The sequence below is a fragment of the Falco naumanni genome, chromosome 4, assembly GCF_017639655.2.
Source record: "Falco naumanni isolate bFalNau1 chromosome 4, bFalNau1.pat, whole genome shotgun sequence".
In the NCBI taxonomy this organism is placed as follows: domain Eukaryota; kingdom Metazoa; phylum Chordata; class Aves; order Falconiformes; family Falconidae; genus Falco; species Falco naumanni.
In genome coordinates this window covers 78,573,227-78,600,685 of record NC_054057.1, presented here as the reverse complement: position 1 = coordinate 78,600,685, position 27,459 = coordinate 78,573,227, and the positions used below count along the sequence as shown (strand labels likewise).

At 43.2% G+C, this 27,459-nt stretch overlaps 1 protein-coding gene across 2 annotated transcripts in view; it reads right to left on the bottom strand.

Annotated features, from left to right (window-relative positions):
* The window catches only part of XYLT1 (xylosyltransferase 1), a 202,151-nt gene that overhangs the window by 35,838 nt on the left and 138,854 nt on the right, over window positions 1-27,459 (bottom strand). For both annotated transcript variants that reach the window (XM_040591969.1, XM_040591970.1), the window contains one exon: window positions 7,324-7,404. In XM_040591969.1, the coding sequence (XP_040447903.1) occupies window positions 7,324-7,404 (81 nt within the window). The remainder of the gene's footprint in view (window positions 1-7,323; window positions 7,405-27,459) is intronic.

Below are 27,459 nucleotides of genomic sequence, written 5' to 3'. Positions count from 1 at the left end.
TATCTGAGCACAATGTCTGCACTGTACCAGATAAACGCCTGGTTTTCTAAGATATGATCTCACAGTGTGTTTCCCAAGACCTCTTTTTGTCATGCCAGAAGCCTCCAGGGCTGACCCCCCGCTCCCGACATGGAGTTGAAGCTTGAGAGGGGGAACCACGTCAAGAAGAGATAGCACCTACTCATCTGTCAACAGGGGGAAGGTCTCCCGGTATGATGGGCAGCACGCAGAAAGCGCAGAATGCACAGTTCCTGCTGTTTCAAAAGGCTATGAAAGAACTCTCAGTATTAGTTAAAAACAACGGAAGAAAAGAGGGAGCGATAAAAATTGTAACCTGCTTTTCGGTGTGCTTAAACTGCAGCATCCTGAATGCAAATGTTACGAGGTCAAAAGCAGAATTCTTCTTACCCTTCTTTAATTCCTTTACTCTGTTTTACTATAAACACAATACTATTCTACCCCCCTAAGCTTTAATGCCAATGCAAAAACAAACATCAGCAATATCCTAAAGAATTTCTCTCTGGACTGGATTTGCTATAGTGAGATCGGGCTTATTTCACATGCAAAAGCCAAACCCGTAAGTAAACACACATACTGAAGGGCTTTCAGTAGCTTTGCCCACTGTGCTAAATGCTTGGAAGTTAATAAGGAACGCAGGGAAATCTTGCTTTTTAAAATATGGTTAGTGTTTGTCGTTCCTACGCCCTACAGGAGAGAGGGCACCAGACCTGGTGGAGCAGCAGAGCGTGGCGGGTATGTGACAGGGCGGCCAACGCCGCACCATGGGGTCACCGGCTGCCCCTCGGCAAGGACAGCATGCCCCCCCCCCCCCCGCCGTGGGAGGGCAGGGACTGAATTCAGAACAGAAAACACAGGTGACAAGACCTCAAAATTAAGCCAGCTCTGACAGATGCAGTTAGCGACGTTTGTTCCTGCAGTCTGTGTGGGTCTCCAGGAGCTGGGCTGCAAAGAACCATGAGACCTAGCAGCTCTACTGCAAGGGCTTTCTGACGGTCCACGTTACCACAGTTGCTCCCAGTGCATGTTCAAAAAGTTTTATACTCGGTGTGCAACTAAATCTGGGGCAGACAACTGGTCTGCTGCCACAAACACTTGGACAATATGAGGTTAAGATCATTTACAGCGTAGCAAAAACGGTGCAGTATTTTAACTGGCTCTTGCAAGTTACAAGTCCACCTCAAAATTTTATCTTAAATATGGCCTTTCCCAATCAATGGCATCTTTATGGAAACCAAATGTCCATGGCATTTAGAGTATGATGAGATGCTGTTAAAAGCCAATAGATACATTTTATCTGGTCATTATTCCATCTCTATATGGGCATAATTAGATTTTTCAAGCTTTATATTAGGTGCCTTATACTCCACATAATTTGTTTCTGCTTTTTTCATATATAATTTTCTCAGTATATCCATGTAACACTTTAGTCATATCACATCTTTCCATTATGTTTAGAAGAAATTCCTCAGGATTTTTTCTTCTTGTCCACCTTTTCCTAAGCATTAACTTCCACTGGTTTAGAAAAAACTTACTTTGTATCTTCTAGAAATCTCTCTTTCAGAAGAAGTCTTAAAAAGCCTTAATGCTTCTCAATATTTTAATGTTGCAGGTCATGCAGCAAACTCTTCAAGCGTCCCAAAATAAATAAAAAAACCCCTCTCAAATTATTTTTAGTTGTAGGAAACTTGCAGAGTCTATTTTTTGCAGTAATGACTCTACTAGGAATTGTCTTGTTTTGACACCAGTTCCATACTCCTCATGAGTACAGGGCTCGAGGGGAACTTTTAAAGCCTTTCCTGTGGGTTTCTTTTCACCACTCTTCACTTACAATGTCTTTTAAGAAACACTGGAACAGCTTTTATAAGGACAAAAATATAACGGCTTCCTCTCGCGATCTGGGAGGCCATAGCTCAAGTGCTTTTTTTTATTCTTTTTATATAGAACAAGCAAAATAGGGAGAAATCTGCAAATGATCGTGTGCAGCATGTACCACGAATCCACCAGAGACTCAACGATATGAAACCTGACATTTTGCCATCTGTTTGTCTCCAATAAATGTCTTCTCTAGAAGATTTCTTGTCCTGTCTCCTCCTCTTCTTCCCAACACCCACAAGACCGAGCAGTCTCCAGCTGGGAATGCTGTTGGGCCTGAGTGACTGAGCTTGGACTGGCTGAGTGACAGCTAGTGCAGAGGACACCTGGGTGTCCACCACGACAGCACCTCACTGGGTGCTTCTACTGTGCTTAACGTCTCAGGGTTTGCATTCTAGGTGACTGGAGAAAGAAAAGGAAGCGGGGATTCAAACTCTCCGAGTGACTGAGGGCACGTCTGAGTCACTTTCACACAGATTTTCAAGCTACCAAATCAGGCTATCGACCTGTGGGTAAAACAGGGCCACAATATCCAACTTAAAAGGATGTTCCCTGCCATAATTATTTTATAAAATGTCTCAGGACTTTGGGTGAAAGGACAAAAATGTTATTATTTATACCACTAAAAATGAAGTGCGCAGCTCAGCGTTCTTAGACAGCAATCAGATTTCTGATTACTTTACCTCAGTTTTCACTTCCCTCCTAATTCCCACCCCACCCCATGAATTATGGCTACTTCAAACCTTCACACTTACTGCACCTTCCTGAACTGCTGGATGATCTTGCTTGTATACTCTATCAAGACCAGAAAACATCCTGCTTTGTCCCATGTCAAGACATATGTCCGTTTTTACTACATTTTCCTACTGTCTTCAAACTATTTTTGGCTTTCTTTGCACTGACAACTTAGCATTGTTCTCCAAAAGTGAGCAGAAATAAAAGCCCTACAAGGAGGCAAGTTGTCAAGCTGAAGCAGTAAAGGCTTTACGGCTCCCCTAACACTTAGCATAAAGCAACAAGGAACATTTGAAAGTTAGCTGTAAAATCTAAAACTTTTAAGTGCAGTCTCTTTGCACAGAAGATGCATCTTGCTATTTCAGTCGCTGCAGTTCACAGGCAACTGTTGGGCCAAACTACTTACAGGCAAAGAATGGATCTTCTTAGTCCATGTGCTTCAGAATACCGAAGTGTTTAAAAAAAGTTAACAAAAAAAAAGTATGGTCAAGGGAAATTTGAGCCAAATGAACCAGAACATGTTTTACACGAGCAGCAAGGTAGGCTGGGACTTAAGTGGTTAAACTACTCCAACAGCAGGGATGATATAGCATTTTTTTTCCCTAGTATTCGGGTACTCTGGGCAATTCACCAGTGCAATAACAAAGTAGCATTTTCTGTGTGAACCATTTCCTAACCGATCGCCAAACCACCATCAACCCCGTGTACAGAATGCCAACAAACAGCACGTGCCACAGTGGAAAAAAGGCATGCCTGAAAAGGTGAAGAAACAGATCCGCATCAACAGAGCTGGGCTGACAGAGGTGGAGATTTTGGGAATGTGATCCAGCCCTTCGGGATTTAAGGTCTCTCCAGCCTCTGAGAACTGGGACGGGCTTGTGATGCTCCTTACTAAAAGCTGAACAGTTCAGCATTGCCTCTAGAAGTATCTGGAACCCAGAACCCAGAAAGAGGACGACACAGCTGGGAAGAATAACATCAATGAGGAGAAAAAAGAAAAGAACTCAGATACATAAAAACTTTTAATGGCCTTTCCTTTAGCTGTTTGTATTCTGCCTATGAGCTCTAGGTTCCTCAAAGATGTCACAGCATCCAGCCTTCACAGCATATTTACACTGCTTCCCAAATGACTACTGCAGCAAGGTTTCTATAGAAAAACCCCCACTCTTTTTCCTGTCTGTCGTTGAAGGTGTCACTTTTGACTGTCTTTATATTTTATAATACGTTAGCCAGGTGCTGCTCCTGCCAAAACCCCAAATCTTCCAGGTGTTCCAAATTGTAATAGCTTATACAACTACCAGGTTATTCTTTTGCTTTTAATAGTCTAAGACACTGAAAAGAGGAGAAAATGTGTTGCCCGCTAAGTACTATGTAACGACTCCAGCCACTGTATGCAATTTCATTTCATACATCCAGCTCTCTAAGGAAATAATGCCTCTCCAGCTGAGTTAAGGAGCCATTTTCACATCCATTCCCTCTTCTGAAGCCACTAGAGGAAAATCAGAACGATGCACTTTTTAATGACTTTGGCATAACTAAAAGAAAACTTCACTCTATAAAAGGAAGCCTGTTTTCTCTCCTTATTTGGCAGTAAAACATGTACTGATTGTGAACATGGCTTGAATACAAAGTACATTGTAATTGAGCTGTATAAGCATTTCAGTTTGAAGATGGCACTTCTAATTTTTCTTGCCGTTGTATGATCGAAAAGCTATGATGACTTAAAATTCAGAGCTTCCAGTTGTTCACAAAGCAGACTTTAAGAGTTGAAAAGCTTATCGCTTAGAAGCCATTATTCACCCACAAATTAAAATAAAAAGTACCAGCAAGGGTTGTACATTGCTTTCAAAGACATTTAAATGCTGAGCTCCTGTACTATTAGTTCAAATGTTTTGAGAAAAACACCTTGGAACAGCAAAATTATTATTGTACATGGGGTGACAGTCAGTCTAGTCCAGTGTCCTCTCCCTTATCATGGCTTCAACTAGCCATTTTAAATAAAAAATACTGTTCCGCTCTGTTTTGAGATAGGATGTCCCAAAGGAGTTTTCTCCTATTGCCCAACAACTTGGAAACTGGCCTGTGTCCTAAATCCTTTCCAAAAGCTGTCCTTTAGGGTTTTTTTTCCCTTTAAATTTTTGTTGCCAAACCTTGAGGCTGTTGCTTCTCTTCCAGACCTTACTAAGCGCTTGGCTATACCATTCCCCCTACAGGATATTCCTTTTCCACAGGGCTGTGACAAGGCAAAGCAAATGGCAAACCTGAAAAAGTAACTGGAAAAATTAATAGAAAAAAATAAAATCATCTCTTCCTCTAAAATGAGCAAGTCACCAAGTTTGGCTGTGGGAGTTTGCCGAGCAAAGGTCACAGGAGGCTGGGAGAACGTTGTAAGGAGGCACCACTACCTGCCTCTCCTTCTGCTCCTCTGGGGACACCAGCCGTGGGCGGCGGGACACCGGGTGACAGCCCAGGTGCGCCCGTGGTCTCGTCTCACCTGCCTGTGCTTATACAAGGTATTTGAGCCCAGAGGATTTCACCGTTTTAACCAGAGGGACACATCTCACCGGCATGACAATGGCTTACAGACCTCAGGCATAAAATCAAAGTCAATTGGGAATTGTGTGTCAGAGGGGCAGAGCAGAAGGTCCATCTACCGGTTTAGACAAGACTGAGTTACCGAAACACCAAAACTGAAAGACTGGGCTAGAGACCTTCACTAGATACAATTTCTCTCTCAGCAGGTGTAAGTAGAACTGGAAATTCACCCACGGTAGAAACAGAGGGCTAACTGCTTTTTGATCAGCTTTTGACACCAATGGAAGAAAAAAAAATTACCAAACGGCAATATTACTCGGAGGCTTCTACAGCTGCTGGCTTGAGTCCTGTCTCTACAGCCATCTGGGCTATGCAGGAGGAGGGCAGTCACTCTGTCTCCCTGACAGAAATTGTGGGGAGCTGCCAAGGGGCGATGTGAAAGGTTCCATTCATCCAGTGGTCAGCACTGGAACCGCTTATGGTACTCAGGGACTACACAACCACAGCAGACAGGGGTGGCAAATCCGCCCTCATGTCCCACACTATGTTCCCTGATGCACAGAGAATGTATGGTAGAAATCCAGGAGAAAAAAAGAAAACACGGTGACATGTTTTCATAGGCTAAAAGGTATTTAGTTGTTTATACAGTCAAAGGGAACCACTGAACTAATAAATGGGTTGTTATTCCTGTGAGGGGAGGACAAGTGGCACATTAGCTCATTTCATTATTAAATTAATACCAGATTAGTGTGTTTAATTGATCCAAACTGTTCTAACCCAGCTGAGGTTGGTGTGTTCGAACCAGCTTGACGCAGGCATGTCATAATTCATTAGTTATTTTCCTTAGCCAGCTCAGGGAATTTGAGAAGAATCAGGTGCACCAGAGGAGCAAAGAGACGTAAGAGACCGCCTTCTTTTCCCTGGCTGTTTCTCTTCCGTTTTCTACTTTAACCCCGCTGTCGATCACTATTGCCAGCTAGCGCTGAGCCTGCCAATCACCCTGACACTCCGCATTGCCTAAACCAGAGACTCTCCTGTGGAATCTGTTCACTTGGATTTAAGTATTATTCCTCACAGTATTATTTTTTACTACCTGCTGTAGAATTTCTGCATGCACAAGATGAATGCTCGTGAAGACTTCATTTAAACAACAACATGACAGAATTGATAAATCTAGTGACAAGAGCAAGAGCAGGCAAGAAGCAAGAGACCTGTGTGTTATTCTACCCACCCACTGTGCTGAACATGCAACTCTGTGTCACATTCTCTGTGTACGCAATCTGAACCCAACCTTACAGTACACTTGATATTTTCCAAAATAAAGAGAAGACCTGGTGACCCCAAGCAGAATAAAACAGTATTTGTGGGTGCAAAGCCACTGGGACTCAGCATATGGAGTTGTTGGAACTGTTGTAAGACCGCTGTTATGGTACAAAACTAGTGATAAAGAGGAAAAGCAAAACTATCAATAAAGAGGAAATGAGGACCACTGCAATCAGACAGGAAAGTTCTTCCACCTGTAGAGTTTCTTGGACTATTTGGAAACACGGTGTTTGGTCACTGCTGCTCCCTCAAGCCACTAAGCTGGAAGTATTAAGGATGTGCTGTGGGAAACACAGCACGTTCTCTTCTCCCTGGGACCCGCATGGCGTGCATGAAGAGGGATGTTGATTCAAGGACTTCAAAACTGTAGCAGAACATGACAACCCTCCAGCCACCGTCCTCACCCTCACTAGCCTGTGCAGGCTGGTCCAGGCTCCCACACCTTGCAGAGATGCTCTCGTTGCGCAAGGCTGTGCTGCAGACTCTGGCTGGTGCATGTCCTGGTCACTGGCGTGGCTGAGACTGACTCGGTCAGGGAAGTGCTGCTGTGTGCAGCAACTACCACTTGCTTCTGAAACATCGCTCCGTGCCAAGTCCCAGGAGGGCACAAGCGTCAGTCTGCTTAATGTCTCCCTCCCCACCCAAAGCATCTTTGCAAAACTGACTCTGGGGAAGAGGTATCCTGGACCAACAAACAAGTGTCCTCAGGGGAGGGTTTCCTCCTCATTCCACTCTCTTTCCTGAACTCTTCTTTACTCAGATAATACTGGAAAACCATCACTATGCAAAAAGTCTCAGTGCTCTGGTTAAAATAAGGTGAGGAAAGGGCCAGCTTACCTTGCATTGTCCCTCCCATGTGATTTCAAGAAGTTCATATCACGGTATCTGGACAGGAATGCTACTAGCTGGTCATTTGTCCTGCAAGAGAAAGAACAAGGGATGCACTGTGAAAACTACTATGTTTAGATTAATTTACATACTTCTTGTTCTCATTTGGGGACCATCAGCAGACTCTTTGATGGAGGCAGTTGCTGAAAAAACTTCCATCCTGCTGCTAAACTTCACTGCCTCCCTCTACTCAGGAAAGTGTATTTGGAAAGAAGTACAGCTTTATTAATTCTTAACAAATTTCATATCAATTCTTGGCAGATGTTTTAAGCATTGTAACAGAGTATGTATTAAGTAATACTCTCAGCACTTTTTAAGTATGAAAATCTGGCTGTGAGATGACTGCATTGATAGTCCCATTTTACATGCTTTGCTAGACCTTTCCTAGAGAATTTGGTTAAGTATCTATTGGCATTTTATTTGTTTTCATCCTTGTAATAGAGAAGAGGCCAAGGTTGGAAAGCATAGAGCAAGAGAATTTGGATGTCAAAATGCCAATATAATTAATAGGAACAAAGGAATTTTGAAGGTTAATTCCAATTAGTGTGACTGGCAATCCAACACCAGTATTTTCAAATTTTCAGCTGACATGTCCAAGAATCTATTTACACTTGACAGCTTTTGTGGTCTGTTATTTCTTTAACAATGGAGCAAGCATGTTCTCTATAGGTCAGCATATTTAGGAAAACTGAATAAAACATATTAAAAAGGTCTTTACATCCTAAGTTGCATTCATAACCACATCATTATAGATACAACACCATTTAAGCAATGGTTTGTAATGAAGTTCATGACAAAAAAACTAAAGATAAAGCAGCTGTCAATAGCACTGCACCTTGAAAACATTTCGTTATTATAAGCCACAGAAAACAAGTTAAACCAGAGTCCTGCACAAAATGTGTTTAACTCCTGGGGTCAGGCTGCAACAACTTGGAAATGCTGTCAGCCTAGTAAACTATCTTCATAATCTCATTGATTTTATCTGCACCAAATGAAGTATCTGCCTATCAACCAGCCGGAACAGCTAGGCTGTCGGAGCCTGAGACCCTCCTTCTATGCTCACTCATGTGAATTTTAATACCTCCTAGGGTCAGACTCTGCATCTCAATTTGGCAACCTCAGAAAACTGCTTTCTGTATAGTCAGCTGTGCAGATTTTCACATTTGCTGCTCCAGTGATTCTCCATCTTACTGGGATGAATAGGCATTTAGTGAATTTACTTAGCAATGCTTCCACATGAAATGGTTTCAATGGCTGACATCTTCGGGTGAGTTTCTAGGCAAAAGCTGGTAAGCAAAGTGATCTTTAGAAATATAACCAAGTTTGGAAGCACTTGAGCTTTAATTTCCTTACAGGATAAAAATCAAATCAACCAAAGTAATAATCCACGCCACTCAATAAAACATCATCATTTCTAGATTGCTCACCAACCTATATTTCACTACTCAGTAGTGCTCTAACAAGTGTATTTGTACTTGTGGCTGCCATACAAACTTTTCAATGCTTCTCGCTTTTTAGATAATGCTTATAAAAGCCCACATGATGTTTAGCTCTCAAAATAATTAATAATTGACATTTTCCCACTTCTAGAAAACATGGGTAGCATCTCGATCCTACTTAACAATACTCAAAAAAATATACAGAGTTTTACTCTTTGTCAATTAAGTATGCTTCTTTTCATGTGTTGACACCTTGGAAATAAACCATCACATTTCCATTTGGTAAAACTTTCTAGTTATTTGACATTTAGATTTATGCGGGCAACCAATTCTGTGCTCAGCATGGCAGCACACTGAATTTCTATTAAGCTTTCATTCAAACTGCTTCTTATGGCCCCAATATCATGAGGACGCTGCACATCACCTCCGAATTATTCTACCACATGACATTAAAAAGAAAATCAAAGGTACTCAACATGTCATAAATGCTAAAATCCTCCTCACCTTTCAGGAAACTGCCTTCAGGAGTATATTTCCTAAATGCCTCTGGCACAGATTGCTACCACACTTCTTCATGTACGTACGGAGCAGAGTCTCCACGCCATCGCAGTGCCTCTGGCACCAGCTATTTACAATGCCTCTGGCACTCCTTCTGAGAAACACTAAAGACATGGGGCTATTTATTCTCTAAGTAAGACAATGGAAAGCTGAGATTTTCAGCTCAAGACATCACTGGGAGCAACATCAACCCCATGCTGCCAAATTAAATTCTGCTATAGCTTCACAAATTTCAGGGACAATTCACTGAGCATAAATCTGGCACAGTCTTGTACCCACCATCGTGGTGTAATAGAAAGTAACAAACGCAACATACCCTTCCCAAGAAGGATATAAAAAAGTCATGGAGATGGGAAGAGTAGTTCATGCTACTGATTAAAACACGCTATTGTACACATCAGTTTCCCCAGTGCATAACGCAGCACGAATACAGATCGAGGAAAAAGCCTTTCCACAATTGGTGTGTGAGGCCGTGGCCAATGGATGCATCCACACAGCTCCCACTTTTATTTCCTTTTGTTATTAAACTCACTCGGAGGGCAAGGTAGCAGGGAGAAGGATTAACCAGCTGGTTACCTGTGCCATTAGCAGGGAGGGAGGACGATGCCAGAGTACAGAGAGAAAACGTGCAGTGTTTGAGGGTGCAGCATGTGGAGAGAAATGAGAAACTAATTCAAAGTGTGAAGAAAGCTCGTGCATGTGGGAGGGCTTCCATGGGAAGATGACAAGTGAACATGACTGATGGGGAAACAAAGCAATGTTGACTCCATCGATGTAGATCTGGTGTTAAGCAAGGGCAGGTCTGCCACCTGGGATGGTGGTGTCCATCTCCACCAGAATTTTAGTGAGGTTGCCTCAAATAAGATGCTGCTGCTCCCCTCCTGCAGCAAGGGTGGACGGAGGTGGCACGGTGGGATGCCGCTCAGCAAAACCCAGCCAAGCCTCCCGCGGGGTCAGGCTCAAAGGATGGGAGCACTTGGCTGGGCAGGTGGGGGGGCTCCAGAGGCTGCAAAAGCAGCTCCAGGGCTGACAGTGACTCAACCCTTGGCACTGCTCAACCTGGGGATGTGGCTGAGCCCTTGGGCTGGGGCTCAGCCTGGGGTTAGTGTCAAGATTAGAGTTAGAGGTCAAAGGAAGCGAAAGGTGAGTCCTATAGCAAGACGGGAACTGAGAAGATATTGCCAAAGCAAAGCACGGTCTGCCACCAGGGTTTTCTCATGAGCAGTGCCTGGCCTGGGACTCAGGTGTCCCAGGGTGTGAGCAGGCTAACCAAGCACTCAGTAAGCACATATATATGCTGATCATTGCAGTAATTTCAGAATATACCGTATACACTGGGGACTGAAAAGGAAAACTGGAAAGAGAAACACTGGCTTTGTGTTTGCATTGTCTGAACATGCTGGCAGGCCTGCCCGGGAAGTGGTACGAGTGCATCCCTGCTTGCAACCACGGCTGACCACTGCGGAGCACAAAAGGCAGTGCTGGGCTTGCTGGTTCTACGCAGCCCTCCAAGCCTTGGTGACTAATCCAAGCAAAGAGCGGAGATCCCCTTAGTTTACAGCTGTGAAAATAAATTAAGAAAGTCTGGAGAATCTGAGAAAAGGAAAACAAGCAATTGTCACTTTTGGAAGACAGTGAAGGCTAACATTAATGTCCTTGATTCGGCAAGGTACTTTAAGGCATGGGCAACTCGAAGGATGTATGGAATAGCAGTCACTTCAATGGGACTATTCATACGTCAAAACTTATACAATTGCATAACAATTTGGCTAAGTTCAATCAGAAGTTCAGATACTTTTGGCAGCACACAGGTATGGATGATTCTGTGTAGGAATCAGATGAAGGAAAGAGTAACTGCTCTGCTGGATTCTGGGGTTGGACTGACATTTTGGTACCGCGTGAGCTGCCCCGTGTGCCGAGAGCCTGGTGCCCTGCTCCAGTGGGGTATTTCAGACATGCTGTTGTTGGTCCGCCTGCCCCAGTATAGACTCAGCCTGGACTGGAAACTGGCGGGTTGCCTGGGCACAGAGCAGGCTGCAGCTCTGCACACAGACAAGTCCCTGCTGATTCAAACCGGGAGCAGTGACAGTACGAAAAACTTCCAGGGCACCACAAATTGCTGCAACCCAAAAAGCCACAGATTTAATTGAAACCCAGCCCAAGCTTCAGAGCCCACCCACAATGAAGCAGCGCTGCCAAAAATCTCTTCTGGTTTCTTTTCTGCTTCAGCGGGTAAGGTCACAGGTGGGAAGGTTCAGCTTGCCCTCTGCTTCAAGTGAACCCACCAGTGAGTTCTTCAAAATACGTCCTCATTTCAGGTAAATCCCCATGGGGGGTTATAAACTCCTTCCTTTATCAAGTATTTATCTTATATTGTCCCAGCTTAAAAGTCTGTCATGAACTTATGCTGCATTACATGCACAAGCATGGGCTAGGGACAGCTGCTAAGCTGAATCCAGACTAAATTCCATTTTTAATCATTATTTTCTGGCATTATTTTGTTTTCTTCTCTTTTCCTGTGTGTCTGCTCTTACATGCAAGCATCAGCACTGAGAAGCTGATTGTGCTACCCCTTCCAGGCAGCTGCAACTCACTCTAATCACAAATGCGGTTACGTGTAAATTACAATGTTGGAATATGAAAAGCTAGAGCAGGACAATTAAAAGGTGGTTTTAAATTTGTTTACAACGGACTCGCTCAGTTCTGGTTCCACACTTCTCCAGAAGCAAAGGGCAAAGCCTGCTGGAAGCAACAGTATCTTGGCTTCTTAGCAGTTTCCCTCCCCAAGCACTAATCTGATTTGAATGCAATTTTTGCCTTTAGTGCTTTTGTCACTATTGTAATCTTAATGTGTGGAAGAGTTTTTTTCTTATGCATTTTCTAATCATTCAGGAAAAAAATTAACTTCTTATTGCTACATGCATGGGACAAAAGAAGCTTTTTGTTACCCTGCCTACTGACACACTCCCAGCAAAAGAAATGTCAGTGTGCCTAGGTTGTGGCAATGCACAGTACTGGTCACAGTAAGTAATTGCTGCATTAAACGTGATATTATCGAGATGACAGGCAACAGCAGGGCTGAAGCTTCTACAAGCTGCCCAACTTTTCCCTAGCAAACCATCCCACTGCATTCAGGTAAGTGCATAATTGTTGTTAGCTGCAGCAACCACCAACCACCAGACCTTGCAACCCAGTACAAATCACTCCCAGTCCTTGCAACTGAGTACAAACCGGCACCTACAGTCTTGCTGACAACCCTTCTGCAGCCACAGCTCTGAGACTTTTTTTACGTATTTTCCATATTTTGCAAAGACAATGGCTGCATTCCCTAGGAGAACAATACTGAAGTGCTGAACTGAAACAGTTGCATTGCAGTGACTGCGAGGATGCTGTGCCGGGACACCAGCAGCTGGGGTCTGAGGCCAGATCTTGAGTTCAGGCAGCAGGTCTCGACAAACGCAGATACATGTGCCTCCTCGCTTGCTTTCGGTGCAATTCAAACAGCCCAGGTTAGTACAGAACAACATGCCACTTGGGAGGAGCGGGCACACTGAAAATGGGTGAAATCATTAATCACAATTAATTTAGTGTTATCGAAAGGCAAGCCTGCTAGCTGCTGCACAAAACTTTATACTGCAACAAAGAGGGGTGTGAGTGCAGGGAGGGGGTTAGCCACTGCCAGGGTGAGCAGTGGTGTCAGCAAACACAGCGGTAGCTCTGCCATAGCGTGGGGTGCTGGAGAGGTAGGCAAGTATCACGAAAACAGCTGAACAGACAAAAAATCCCAGAGTAACAAACATAAAGGGGAAAGTGTTTGGTAGAGTAGGGCAAGGAGGCTAACGTGGTTTGAAGCAGCAGTGAAGGGCCTCGGAAGGAAGGACGGTGAAGGCGAATACATAGTCAGAAGAGGTAAAGTCAAAACAGCTGCAAGTTCTTTCAGTGCCCAAAGCTTTGGTACATCCACCCACACCCGCCTGACTCCTCTCCACAGTTTCCTTTCCCAGGGTCACTGTGACTGTGAGAAGACACAGCCCTGCAGGGCCCAGACACACAGCAACCCCAACAGCTCTCTGCCAAGAAACTATTTCCAGAAGGTCCCTAGAGAAGAAAAAAAATGTTGGAGAAGAAAACTGGAATTATGGGGCAAACTCAATCTGCTCAGTGTTAAGCATGACATTACCCCATGGTTAAACATGCAGATGTGCACACAAAAGCCTGAAAGTGGAAGAGCTGAATGCCTTTGATTTTGCTACCTTCTATTCAATAAATCCTAATAATCATGATTAAGCTCACTGATTTCAATAACTGATTAATTTAAACTTACTTAATACATTAATGTAAATTATTAGGACATGCCATTGCTGCCAAGAGCCCTCTGGCAGGACACTTTATTCTCTGACTATTCCTGACCTGGAGCATCCCAGTCTGCTGCCCTCTCCCCTTCTGCAAGGAGTGAGTGCTCAGAGCAGCATCCCTGCATCCCTGCCTGGTACAGAGAGGGGGACAAGGAGAGCAATCTAGGAAGGAGACAGGGAAGAAATATTGCTAATTCCCACCTACACCTGTGTCGCATCCAGTCCACTCCAAAAGCTTCACCTCTGTGTCTGCTGAGGACTGGGCAGTGAAGCTGTGTGGGATCTTCCTACTCCAGTAAGGGACCCTGATCCATACTGGCCCTTCCACCACGCCAGCTAGCAGACGTGTGGGTGTGTGCACACTGTGCACAGAACAGTGGAATGATTCAGCCGAAAAAAACCCAAAAACCTACAAGACCTCTTCCTGAAGGAAATGCTGATAGCAAGATAATCAACCATGTAACTGCCGCACAATACAGCAAAAACCCTCTCATTGCAGGGTCAGCTTTCGGACCCTGGATATGCAGCTGGACCCTCTCACCGATGCTCCCCAACAGCAGCTTAGTGCGAGGGAAAGCTCAGAGAAGCCTGACTCTGGCTATAGCAGGAAAAAAACCTCTACCATCTAAATAAAAATGCAGAGAAAGGGGAAGACTATATTTAGCCTTTGCTATCTATCACAGAACAAATATTAGCATGGCAGGCATTTCTCAGGGAAGCTGATTCCCCTAACAGCAGTCATTTCTAAAATGTACCATAAAAATGAGAACGACAGATAGGATTTCAGAGGGCATCTCCACCTGGAAGGCTCCAGGTGACTGTTAACACCTCTGCTTTTACAACAGCTTTGTCTTAAATGGTTTGTTTTGTCTTTCAAGTCAGGTTTAACAGAGGAACAAGATAATGGGAGAAAACTATTGCCTTAGCAGCTCAGCTTGCTGGAATACTTGAGAGATTAGAGTTCTGCTCCAGCAACAGTGCTGCCATCTGGGCTGGGAAGTCGCACCCGTGTATTTCAGAGCATCAGCTTTCTGCATTTTGATGCTCCAGGCACTGATCAGTCATCATACAGGATGCAGTATGCTCAGTGCAGCGCTGTCAGTGTTGTATGACTCTCAAGACATTTTATTAGTAATACAATGATCTTTGCTGTACTTTCAATTATTGCTTTCCATTCAACCACTGTTTCCAATGGAAAAGAAAAGAACTAACATAGTGACAAAAGAGTGAGTGTCTTCTTTAAATGTCACACTTCTGAATAAACCTCTTCCTAGCGAGAGTACATAAATCCTTGGGTACAAAGGAGATCCACTGAGAGAAAGAGAATATACTCCATCCCCTGCTTCCTGAGCCACTCCACAACCTATTTTCTATAAATTCAAGGCTTCAGATGACATTCATAAAATAAATAAATAAGCCCATTGCTGACAAGTAGCAGCACATGCTTAAATGAAAATCCTAAAGAGACCATATAAGAGAATTCCACCAAGGATTACTGAACAAATGTGATTAAAACTACCTACAGTTCTGGACTGCAGCCAAAACGCTGCCAGCAGTATTTGATATGTAAATGCTTAAAACATTTGCTATGTGCACAGCCGTTGATGCAAAGCCTCTATAGAGAGTTTCTTCATCTAATTAGATATTGGTTTAGCAAACTTTGGAGTTTATAAAAACCCTCAACATCTCATTATTCTTTTAAAATAGAATATTCATTTGTTTGGACTGTTTTCCAGCTATATCCCATGAAACCCTGAAACGCCTTTGGCTAATGAAAAAATCTAGCCCTGTATCAGCTAATAAACCCTACAGATTTTTCGAATACAAAATACTCACCACATGCACTCATTAAAACTTTTAATGTGTTGCATTTGACTTTCTGTAGCTATTTGCTAGGCATAAAGTAATCTACTCTATTTCCAATTATTTTATAGTTCAGTTTCAACACAAGCATTTAAATTACCCAGGACCTTATCCAACACAGCATAGTATAGCGCAGTCACTGTGTCTCCCATCGGTAAAGCACTTAACAGCATGTGCTTAGCTGTAGCACACTTGTAACTCTTCTGAAATGATGCAGCTTTCACATTATATTCTCGTGAATTACTTTATGGGTAAGGGTCTACATGTCCATGTGTTAGGAAGCATCACAAGCGATATAAGAGCTGAGAGCCGTCCTTTAACTCATCTCCGGTCTCTTAGGCACACAAGCACACTTACTAAGGAGCCCTTTCCAGGGAGGTCAATCCAGTTGTACTTCAGTTTGTCCATCTCCACCACAAATACATCACACAACTCATTGATGGTTTGAGATTTAACTCACTCACATTTATAAAACATTTGAAAAAAAATCCCCTCAGTCCCAGGAGTACCTCTGAACTGATCTTAGGAACTCACCTGCCTGTGACAATGACATTTTCTGAGTATCCCTACTGCTGTGATAAAAAGCAAAGAAATAAGAAAAACGCTATCCTGTAATACCATGTCATATGCAGGTCTTTTGCCCAATTTTAAAGCAACCTAGATATTTTACAGTAAAATTAGAAATGCATTATTTGAAGCAGTTTTCCTTTCACAAATCTAGTTTTATGCAATTGCTAAGCCTAGATTATACATCTGCTTATCAACAATGAATGCACTGAAAAAACACTTGAACAACAAAAGCTTCCAAAGCTCCTTCCAAATATGCAACTGCACAGAACCTGGTACACATGAAAATAATCAAAGAAAATCAGCTACATGCAGGATGAATCAGTCCCTAAATAACCTGGGTTTAATGCATTCAACTCAGAGGCATTTTTCGAGAAACGAAGGAAATGTTTCATCCTGATTTGTTAAACAATTTTCTGTTTATTTCTCTATTTAAGTTTATGAATGATCAGCACATCACCACTAGTATCAGTTCTTTTTTTTATCTTGCTATCCCAGAGCCTGAGTGCCTGACAGATAACCTTTGCTAAAAAGGCCTGTAATTGCCTATTTCCAACAAATATTTTTAAGTGAAGGCAGAGATGTGTGTCTAACTTAGATAAGGACTAGAAAACTTGTTAAAGATACATATTGTAGTAAAGCAAAATTCCTTTCCTGCTACATTCACAAGAGATGTCAATTTAGCTGAACTGCATGTATGGAAGAAAGCTCATTTTTATCTGTGCTGGCAAAAACTGTTTATCAAGACTGGTGAAGAGGAAATACAGCAATATGGGGTTTAGGCACTTCAAACTAAACCCCGATCCAAAACGCCTAGCATTTTTAGATAATAACCCAAAGTTTTGATGCTTACTCAGCATTATCTCAGCTCCAAACACGAGCTGGTTCTCCTGAACTAAGATGCCAACCTCGAGCAAGCAGATTTCCTTTTGGCATTGGTGCATTTCATGTTCACAAGCAGAAGTTTCTGTTCATGGGCATAAAAAGAGAAGAAGTTGTGAAAGTTATTTAAGAGAGAGAGCTGCCACGCTTGCCTGCTCCCCACTTCAGTGTCTGTCTGCCTGGAGTACAAACGATTTGGCTAGCCATATTTTAGTCTGTTTATCTTGGCTCTGGCACATTTATAATTTTTTTTCAAGCCTTTTTTGGCTTTTGATCCCAACCAACACAAATGTGCAAATTGAGAAAAAAATAGCCCAACGTACAACCTTCTATTTTAATTTTTGTTCTCTGGTTAAAGTCATTAATAAAGTTAAGTATTATCACCCTGCTGTGGTGAACAGGCATGGATGGGATAAGCTGTATAGGTGTTTTGGGTCTCTTTTGCCTTTGCAGACAGGATGCCAGATCCTCCAGCAGCAGAGTGAAAGGTGTCTGGCTGGCCGAAGGGGATGTCCCTGGAGGGGCAAGCTGCTGCTCCGGAGCTGGGCCGGGCCCCTCGACACCAGTGCCACAGCTCAGCTGAACCCGTGCTCCCCTGAGCAGCATAATCAATTACTTGTTCTCGTCCACAGTTGCTCTGCATTCCACACGGCAGACTCTCAGAAGACAAGGCAACAACAGTCATCGCTCTGGTTCAAAACGAATTCTTCCCAAATCAAGGATACAAAGGGAGGAGAAGCATCAGTGCGAGCAGGGGCAGGTGAGCAAAGAACGTGATGGGAAACTCGTCACACGCAGCCAGATGGGTTCAGACAAAGTACTGCAAGGCCGGTGTTCCTAGTCACTTCAGCTGACCTTCCGCTAACAGCTGCCATTAACACTTTAGTCAGCAACTTTCCAAGGCAACTGAGGTTAGGATAAATGGAAAAAATTGTGATTTTTATGATAAAACTGTACCAGTTAGTGAGTGACATCAATGAGTCCAAGTCTGAACGTTTTTAACCTTTTTCTATTAAGATTATATGAAGTGATTGAATGCAGAGTGTGAAGCTAATGAACACGTGCTATCTGCTGGAAATTCGGCACGGAAAGGCTATTGCAATATTATACTGCCAAAGGTCTATCATATTTTACATTTCCATCTCTAAGGAAGTTGAGTGTTGACGTAAATGATCATTTTGATAGACAGTGAGCAGGAAGCAGCAGCGTACCTGAATAGGTTAGCTACACAGCTTTAAGCCACATTGCTATTTACATTGAGATGCAGGTTTAAAAAGGATTCATGCCCAGAATGTCTAAATTTAATGATGTTATTTACTTAATTTTAACCCTACAAGGAAAAAAAAATGTCTTGGGTGTTATTTTTTTCTCTTTTCAGCATGTTCCTGTTTAATAACCGCTGTGATATTAAGGGTTTTCTCCCACTATAAAAAAAAAAAAAACCACAAACTTGTAGAATGACAGAAGCATTGGCAAATGCACTATCTGCCTATTCTTCTACCAGGTGCATACTGGAAGAAAGCAGTATACAAATTAACTATTATTTTGTTCCTTAAAATACTAATATTCTTAGTACCCTCAACAGTGAGTCAAATTCCCTCTTGCAATTCCTTTAAGCAATGAAAAAAATACTTTCTTTCTGTCCTCTTCCCACGTGATAAAGCCCTATGCAAAAGAATGCATTTAATTCTGTTTTCATATCTGTAATGCTCCAAAATCAGTGCAGTGCACTCAGTTTATGCTAGCGTAAGCCAGACCATAAGCCTGGCTGTGTTCTTGGAATGGGCTACAGAAAATTTTAACAGAAGTTTTGTGGTGTTTCCCAGTTTAGAGGCTAGACCGATTAGGCTGCGAAGATATGTTGTTAGCATGTGTGGAGAGCATGTTAATAAACGAAAATTAGCACTGTCTTCCTATCACTCTGGGAACTGCTCTGTTTTTCCTTGCTTAGGTGTTTCATAGTAGGTAATTCTCCATAGAAAAAGTTCCTGAGCAATCATTTTTTTTTCCGTAAGGCCCATTCACTGATGTGTCAGAATGGCACAAAACGTTAATTGCTGCCAGTCATTACTACATGACTTGTAGAAGCTGCTGAGATGTATTTGCCCAGATAACTTACTGTTCACAAAGTTGCCTCTACCTGTTACTAAAATAACAAGCTATTCCATTATTAAGCAACTACAATGCAGAGATCAATACAGAAAACTACCACTTTTAACAAGCTAACACAAGAACTCGTGATAGACCAAAACCCAAGCCACCCCCCTGTTGATGCTAGGGTACTATTTGTAAGGATGCAGCACTACAAAGAATTAAGAGACATATGCTATCCTATCTCACAAAAATAAATGAGCCCACTTAACATTTGCTGAAAAGTTTCTAAATTACAAAAAAAAAAAAGTAAAAAAAAAGTAGTGAAGTACTTGCCTAGCCAGTGCATAATACCAAAGGATATTTAAATATTAAACTAAACATGACTGATTTTCAGATTTATCAAAGCACTGGGCTTTTATTTAGTACAGAACGATGCTCCCTGCGTTGCGTTTTTTCAGTGTTTCTCTGCCATTGCATATTCATGTAGAACCTCATCTGCCTATACGATACATCCCATTTTGATGAAAACAATAATCACTGATTAAATAAGCAAGTGGAGTGAGTTGCAGAAATGACCAAGTCATTACTCAAATTAGGGAGAATTTGGTTAAAAGAAAAAAAATCTAGATATTGGGCTGAATGGGATCTTTTTGTTTGTTTATACTGTGTATATTTTACATGGCATATTTGATATACAGCATTGTTTTTCATCACCTCTAAAATTAAATTACCAAGATTTTTGTGCAAAAGAGAAGAAATTAGAATTAAATATGAATATAGATTTAAAGCAACCATTCAAGTAACATAATTCATACATTCTCTGCATCTAGCTGAAATTTCATTTGTACAAATCAATAAGAAAAATTATTTGCTCATTAGGTTGAGTAATTATAATAAAAAGTGCTCACTTTCTTGGAAGAAAGTGGGAAGAGACCTTGAGAATGTTTTATGTGAAGTAAACTCAGTCACAAGCAGCATTACCACCACTGCCTCCTCCGCCCTGCTCACCGTCGCAGAGCTTTGCCTGCGGATCGCTGAGTCTGTCAGCCTGGGGGGCGACCTCTGGCATCTGCAAAGGGACACAGCTGCGTGCATGGCACTCCTCTCCTCCACATCTCGCCTTGGGGCTAGGATCCTCATCACCACATGCAGAAGGATTAGGGGAGGGTGACATGGACAGGTATCGGGCTAGGTCAGGCTGCGTACCAAGGACGGATCTACCCAGCCGATCCGCCTTGGATTTAAAGTCCATCGCTGTGGGCTGCGTGCTCCTCCATCACCTGTGACAGTCCGGCAACTTAGGGGTCATGAAAAACTTTTGCTTTTCTGGATACAGCTGTTAAGGTGCCACTTTTCTAGCTTAAATGTTAAATTTCGGTCATTTCTCAGTTTCCGAAACGTAACTTGCTTTCGCTGTGACTGCGAGCTCCCCATGGGCCGTGACTCACCCCACCACCCCGCCCTCACCCAGCCGTCACACCGGGAAATGAGAGCCATTCAACCACATCTTCCCCACATCACTTTCAAAATCAGCGCGTCCCTGGCAGAACACCACGGAGGGGGTCACTGCAGGATTCCAGTGGAAACGTTTCCCACCGCACACTCAGCTCACCACAGCCCCTCGTGGCAGGGCCACCCCCCGGGGCTGGGCAGGGCACAGCATGGCAGGCATGCTCCCCAACGCAAAGGTCCAGCATATTCTGCAAAACTCACCAGGCACATCCCCTGCTGCCACGGAACACAGTGGGCACCCAGCGCCGCGTGTCCATAAACAGAAAGCGCTTGTGCTAAGCGTGCAAGCAGCAGGAAAGCTGAGCGCACCATCCCAGCACTGGGAAAGAGAGCAGGAAAGTCCCTCCTGAGAGGCCACAACACATAGCTTGGTCAGTATTGGTCTTGGGTCCTGCCATCTCCCTGTTTAATTTGCAGCATCAACCTAGACAAAAAGTGGCCAACACAGTCTCGCCTTGCTCTGAGAGCAAACGGTCCTTCTGATGCAGCGGGAAATATTTATCTGGGTAAAGAAACTTTTTTTTTTCCATCCCACACTTTCCACGGAAGAGACAAGAGGGAATATTCACTCATCCAACAATGAGCTTCAATCCTAACTGGAGTTATCCCAGGAAATGCGTGGTGGGATCCCAGTAGCGGAGGGGCCACGCCGTGCTCTGCAGCAGGGATGCAGCCGGGAGCCCCGCCTCCTCCTCCCAGCAAGACCCCGCTGCTGAGGCCCTTTCACAAACCTCATTTAGAAGTAAAATGAATTAAGAGTAAACCAGGCCCTTCCTGAAGCTCCTTGCGGGCCTGCCACTCCCTTTGATCCCTGAGCTGCTGAACCGACCTGTCAGAGCGCATCAGTTCAAAGGACCATAAGGCAAAATGGGGGAAATGGGGTCAGGCTAATGGGATTTAATATTAATTCTGCACCAAGCCTGAAAAGATAGAAGAACAGGGCCTGGGGGGTGAAAGGGATAACGAACTGAGAGTTGATGGAAGGAAACTTAATTTGTTTTAACAACAGAAGGTCACATTTTGTTACCTTTATTTGGGTTGTCTAATAATCTTATTTTGACAATTCGTGCCAGCTGATGACCTGCCCTACTCTTCATTGGGTCTGCTTTGGAGTAAGTCAGTGAAGAATGCAGTGCTGGGATGAGGGGCACAAACATGTGGTAGAGGAGGTCTGACCAAGAAAACTACAAAGGGAACGTAAAGATCCATCAACTGGTATAACTGGGGCTGATGAGAAGACAACTGGAAGGGTGGGAGGCTTGTGTTCCTACTTGCTGCTGTGCTCAACAGAGCTGCAGCCAATACAGTCTTATTTAATCATGAAGAGAACCAGTGGTTCACTTCAACTCAAGAAAAGACTATAAAGCAGGCATGTGATTTTCAGTTAGGCAGTTTGTCCTGGACCCTGCCAAGCTCTACTGCCAGGCAGACAGGTGACCTGGAGCAGTGTGCTGGCTGCCTCTTCCCTCCTGGGTTGCAATGGTTCACAACCCCGGAGGTTCTCCAGACATTCCGTGATGATACCCAGCACAGGCATCTTGACACACCACATGTCCCAGTTTCACATGCAGAAGGAACCAGCGTGTTTCAGTCTCCAGCTACAGTTCTGTAGCTGCCACCAGCAATGTGTTCACCTGTGGGAACAGTTTTGAGACCCTACATGATACCACCTATATGAAGGTTTAACAATGACATCAACCCTTACAGGGCACACATAGCTACAGCTCCTGAAAGCCCTCGCCACAGAAACCATCTGGAAGCTACCTCGCACCTGACTGGCATGGTGCATCCCATCTTCTAAACACAATGATCTAAGCCAGAGCTAAATCATCCTCCAAGGCTGCCCCAATTATTTAAACAAATAACCGATTTGGATTTTAGACCTTTTAGTCTTCAGCTGCCCCAAGATGCATTAATGCACAATTACTTGCTAGAAATTACTTTGGGGCAGCAAACTTTTAAACGGAAATCGACTCTGTATTTGTAAAAAGGCTTGGCCCCAAACCAGTTCCTAATGTAGCAAAGAGTGCAATTATCCTGATGAAAGGTTAGGGATGCTTGTGCCTACAGCTGGTTCATGAAGTAATGCTGAATGATGGATATAATTAAACAGCGTGCAGCAGAGCGGAATGTGTGCTACGATGAACCACTTAGGGGCTAATCCCCTCTGATCAGCCTGGAACTACAGAAGGACGGTCACAAACAGAGCCAACAGTACTCAGCACCACTATTTATATAGAGGGAGATTCAAAGGTATCATATAAATGCATTGCAACTAGTAGTGCCATGCAGGATGAGCAGAAATGAAGTATGCAACTGGAATAAGGTACAACTATAAAAGTCAACTAGCCAGTAATTCTACCTGGAATGGCACAGCAAAATGTTGTCTTGAACTTCTGTACCACCAGGTCAAAGTTTCCACAATATCTCCAGATCTAAAGTTTTGATTAGTTGGCACTAGTCGGGACCATTAAAAATAATAATAATAAAAAAAACCAACTAAAAACCACCACCACCACCACCCTCCACCTTGGGAGAAAGAGCCATGTTCTGCAGCACATCCCAAAGGACAAAGCGTGCACGGAGGTCCCTTACTCTCCTCGGAACATGCACATAGGTATTGCTTTTGGTCTACAGAGGCATGAGAGCCGAGCCAGGCCTCCTCTGCAGAACCTACAGACTGATGAAGGGGGGTTTGTTCCCTGCAGAAGAGAACAAAAGCAAAAGAGCCTCTCAAAAAACTCCCGTGTAAAGGAGCACACTGGAAGACCTCAGCCTTGTGCTTCCCACCTCTGTCCTGCATCCGCTCTCGTCCATCCCACAGCTCCCAGAGCCTGTGGACTGGAGCATCAGCACATGGCACAGTCTGAGGGACTTCACTGGGTGATGACAGCAGGCAGAGCAACACCGGATAGTATCTCCTAGCAGTGCTCCCCACAAATCCTAGGGAGTAAGGCAGCTGGTGGTCAGGTGGCTCTTACCTTGCACCGCGATTCTGGTGAAAAAGATCAGAGTAAAGGGAAGACACAACTGGGCCTGTACACTTGTGCCACCCTTGCTCTGTAACCATAGTGGGTTACTACAGCATTTTATTTATACAGAAGCACTTTTTAAAAAATATCTGTTGCTTCAAAGCAGCTTTAATTCTGTTGCAAGGTATTTCATTCAAACCAGCCCTTCAGCTCATTCACATGCAGTAATCCTGAATAAGAAAATGTCCAAGTGCATAATTTAATATCAAGACAAGAATTTACATACAGATTAGTTGAAAAATCTTTAATATCAAGTACCGCTCAACTCTTAGATTTTTAACCCTATTTTGGAGGAAAAGAGTTAATCTATTCTTCTTTTTCTATTTCAATATCACCACTAAAAGACTGAAACAGAACATTTTTGCTCACCTTTTAATGGCCTTTATGTTTGCAACTATTTAAGAGTGACTTGGGAAAGGTGTGATAACACATGTTGTTGTTTCATCTTCACTTTGAACTGCCACCAGATACTATTTTGCAGCTGTTTTATTGTAAGTGGCATCCTGATATCTAAGCAAAAAAGTGTCTTAATGGCAATTTCAACAGATTTTTAATTTCCTGAGAGAATTCAGTGAGGCCATGATGGGAGAGCATGTTTAAAATGTAATACTATAATAGGAACGTTTCCCTCTTTCAAACAGTTTTAGCTTTTGGAATTCGATAATGATTTTTCTGAACTTTCTAAGGACAACCCCCCCCCCAAAAAAAAAAAAAACAAAACCAACAAAAACAACACCAAGCCCAGCTGAAGAAAGATTAAAGAGTTTCTGCTCATAAAATCCAGGTAAACACCACAACGACCTGTTTCTCTTCAGCTTCTGTTACCCACCTCATAATTAAATCCAAAGTAAAAGCCACTTGAAGCAAAGCTGCAAGTCACACCTGGGATTTCCCTAACAACCCACAACCCTCTACACCCTCAAACCCCACAGCAGCTTCTTGCCCAGGAATGCAATAAGCAGCCGAGTAGCATGGGAAGGGCTTGCCACTATGGGACAGCTAGTGGGGAATTGTGCTACCCATGGATTTAAAGTACAAGAGCCATTCTGCACAAAGGAACTTTTTCTAGACTTGGTTACCTCTGGCTATTTGTCCACAAAGACAAGTTGTAAGTGAAAAACAGGTTTCATAAATAGCCCTGGAGCTATGAAGGAGAAATGGACCGCTGGCAAGATGCCCCATACTGCTCAATGCCTTCCTCAGCCTCAACACATCAGCTACCACTACAAAAATACTATTCTAGATATTATTCTAGCATCCTGAAGACAAAAGACGTAACTGCGTTGCCTAGGAACCAATGGTGCACATTAGCACAACATTTGTGCTGTTATTGTTTATAGATCAAGCTGAACGGTATCCAGTGAAGAGTTGCATTTAACTCTCTTTTAGGAGGACTTTCTTCTCAGTCATAAATAAGTAAAAACACAAATTGCATCCAGAAAGCAAATGGCAAACAGATGAAAACCCTTTGGCTCTTTGCTAGAGAACCTCCCTGTGAGCAGCCCCAGAGCCAAGACAGAAGAGAAGAGGATATCAGCCAGGCAGCCCAGCAAGGCTCAGATGCTGCAATGCCCATCAAAATGTAAAGCCTGGCATCTGGGGCTTTCATCTGAGTGGTCTCAGATGCTGGCTCAGATGCTGCAGTTCACATAGGAAGAGATGAAGGGCTGAATGTTTAGCACTTTAATCAACAAAATAATGTGCTGCCAAGTACAAGGGTACTTTGAGTAATACTGCTATTCTAAAAATGTTCTTTATTGATGCATCTTTAATCTGCATGCACTATAGAGATGCCTGGATAGCCAAACCAGTCTCCAATTTAGGGTACCTTTATTTCTGTTGCCAGACTGAGGCTGCAATGAAGAACATTTCAGAAGCACTAAATATCCAAAAAAAGTTACTGAGAGCTGCAGATGTCACAATTCTCCAAAAGTAAAAACCACTTTATAACCCTAAACCCAGGAGGAGAGGTGGAGAGAGAGAAACCTCAGCTGCTGTGGCTGCACAGAGAAAGGGTGGGTCTCCCATCACTGACATTTGCCAGGTTGAAGAAAATATTATGTTAACACCAGATGTAAATAAAATTTTTAAGCCACAATAATTTCAACATTTCACCCCACCCGTCTGTGACCATGCACAAAACCACTGCTTCGCCAGCCACTGATAATGTAATGGTAAAACAGAGAAGTGGGATAGCAAACCAAAACGATAACCTTCAAAATTTATATAAATCTCAGGCAAATGTGCTGGCAAAGTGAAGAAACAGGAAGAGAAAAGGTTAGAGGGATTTAAGAAAGAAGCACATCTGAAATTCTCAGAGAATGCAGATTCAAGAAAAACACCGATAAAGTTCCTTGGACAGGAAAAAAAGATTCCCTGTGAAGCATTAAGAGCAGATTGACGTCTGGCTTGCCAGATAAAGATATTCTGAGCAAACAAAACCTCACACAATGTCAGCGACAATACTGAGATAAACACTTCAGGCACTGGGATCTTAACAGATGTACTGGAAAAGCTACCTGCACCGTACTCCCATCTAGATGTACAGATATGACTTACCAGTGCTTCAGCTCAGGATAATGTTTGAAAGGGCACTTCAAAGAACGCTGTATTATTTACCTAGTGCCTAGTACGTTATTCTCGTGGCAAGGCCTGCATTTCAGAGCAGCATTGCAACCGGTGGCTTTGTATGGGGTGTAAGGTCAAATTCAGCCCTGGAAAGTCAGTATCCTTTATACAGGATTTCACGTCCAGCACCAGCTTACCTATTGCCAGGAAGGAACTTGGTGATCCTATGCCACTACACAGCTTCCATCAGCCTTGCTGGCTTTGGAGTTTCTAAGTTCATAACCATTAAAAGGGCACAACTGGGTCTCAAACATTCCTCACGAAGCTAGAGTGCTGTATGGGAAAGCCAAGTGCTTTGTTTCAGTTCTAAGAAGAGATTTTCCTGCATTTCCAATATTGCATTTCAAGCCTGCACATTGCAAAAGCTGGGAATTTCTGCAAAAGCAGATGAACAGCACGAGTCTGGTTTACTCACTCCATGCCAACTGTATTCTCCCACTATTTTTCTCCCAGTCACCTGTTTCAAAGGTTCTGTCATTTGGTCAGTTGCGGAGGTGAAATCCGGGCAGGTCACGGTAAATTTGACAGAGCAAAAACCATCCCTGATACAGTTTATATAGAGTGGTAGTCACCCGTGTTTTGCAGGGGATGAATCTGGACCAGTGGCTGAAACAAGGAAAATGTTGTTCTCCCAGGTAGTTCTGGCACCTTGAAAAAGTGCTAAAGCATTTTTCTCAAAGATTGAACTTCTTTCTAAAACCTGTTGGTTATAATTATTTCCACGCAACACCAGAATGAAAGCCTGAAGTCCTACTCCCTCCACTCCCACCTTTTCACTCTTGGCAAACACTTTGCTGCCCAGGGACCTCGCTCAGAAGTCATCGCTTTGATTTCATATTAAACAATACTTCGTCTGGCTGCTTGCAGAAAAGAATAATTGTAAATAATTAATTTTCCTTACAGCCATTTTGTCTTCAGTTTTCTTTCCTGAAATCCAAAGGCAATAGCCCCGCTTTAGCCCCAGTGCAGGACCTGGTCATGTAAGCTATTAGAGATGAAAGCTGTGAAGACAACAGATGAGTGAAAGGACAGCTTTATCGCTACTAGGCAGTCTACCACATTTGGATTTGGCAGGAGTTCAAATAAAACTGTTGATTTTGAGTGGTTATCTTTGCTAACAACTCTCCTAAAGAGTCAGGAGTGCAGGTCTGCTGG